The sequence below is a fragment of the Pygoscelis adeliae genome, unplaced genomic scaffold (assembly GCF_000699105.1).
Source record: "Pygoscelis adeliae isolate BGI_AS28 unplaced genomic scaffold, ASM69910v1 Scaffold448, whole genome shotgun sequence".
Lineage (NCBI taxonomy): Eukaryota > Metazoa > Chordata > Aves > Sphenisciformes > Spheniscidae > Pygoscelis > Pygoscelis adeliae.
This window is the reverse complement of record NW_008825288.1, coordinates 149948-150657: the sequence shown is the minus strand read 5'-3', so window position 1 is coordinate 150657 and position 710 is coordinate 149948. Positions and strand designations below refer to the sequence as shown.

Sequence of the window (710 nt, the reverse complement as noted above, 5' to 3'; positions counted from 1 at the left end):
GGGCTCCGTGCAAGTAACAACGGTGCCAGCCTCCCGCCGCGGGCCGAGGCTGCCTGGAGCAGCCCGTGCAGCTCAGTCCCCATCAGCCGTAGTGGTACACGAAGTCATAGCTGCTCGGCTCCTTGGGGATGGGCGGCGGTGCTTCGGGGATCTGGATGTTCTCCAAGTCCAGGAGTCTCAACTTCATTTCCATGCTCAGCAATGTGTCCAGGTCACTTTTAGTCAGCTCACTGGACATGTCCTTCCCCAAGAGAGCATTAAGCCCATCAATCCAGATACAGTACTGTGGAAAAAAAGGATCATTCACAACTCCAGGCATAAGTGATAGGTTATGCTGAATCCATGCAACAATTGGAGATACTCCTACACAGCTCCAAAATAGGAAACATGGGAGTTAACCTATGGGGGGGGGGGAACCCTCAACCCCAGAACAGTGCCCACAGAGATTTCCAATGGAAGTTAGAAGCCTAGAGGTAAGCATGACACCGTGGCTCTAGGAGAGGGCCAAGAAACAAGAGTTTCTATTGTGGCATAACAGAAAAAGCAAAAAGCTATTTTGCTTTTTGCAATAGCAAAAGCTATTTTAGATATCAGTGTTCTATAGAACAGGGAAAAGGGAACAACTGACTGCACAGGAGGAAAGAAAGTAGCAGTCCAGACTAAGGAAAATTAGAGTAGGAATTTTTTTTTTTTTAAAGAGAGAAAGATAA

General features: G+C 47.6%; 1 protein-coding gene across 2 annotated transcripts in view; it reads right to left on the bottom strand.

The window, feature by feature from the left end:
• Window positions 1-34: 34 nt before the first annotated feature.
• The window catches only part of ELMO2 (engulfment and cell motility 2), an 18734-nt gene continuing 18058 nt past the window's right edge, over window positions 35-710 (bottom strand). For both annotated transcript variants that reach the window (XM_009329906.1, XM_009329905.1), the window contains one exon: window positions 35-283. In XM_009329906.1, coding sequence (XP_009328181.1) covers window positions 83-283 — 201 coding nt within the window. In that variant the 3' untranslated portion in view covers window positions 35-82. The remainder of the gene's footprint in view (window positions 284-710) is intronic.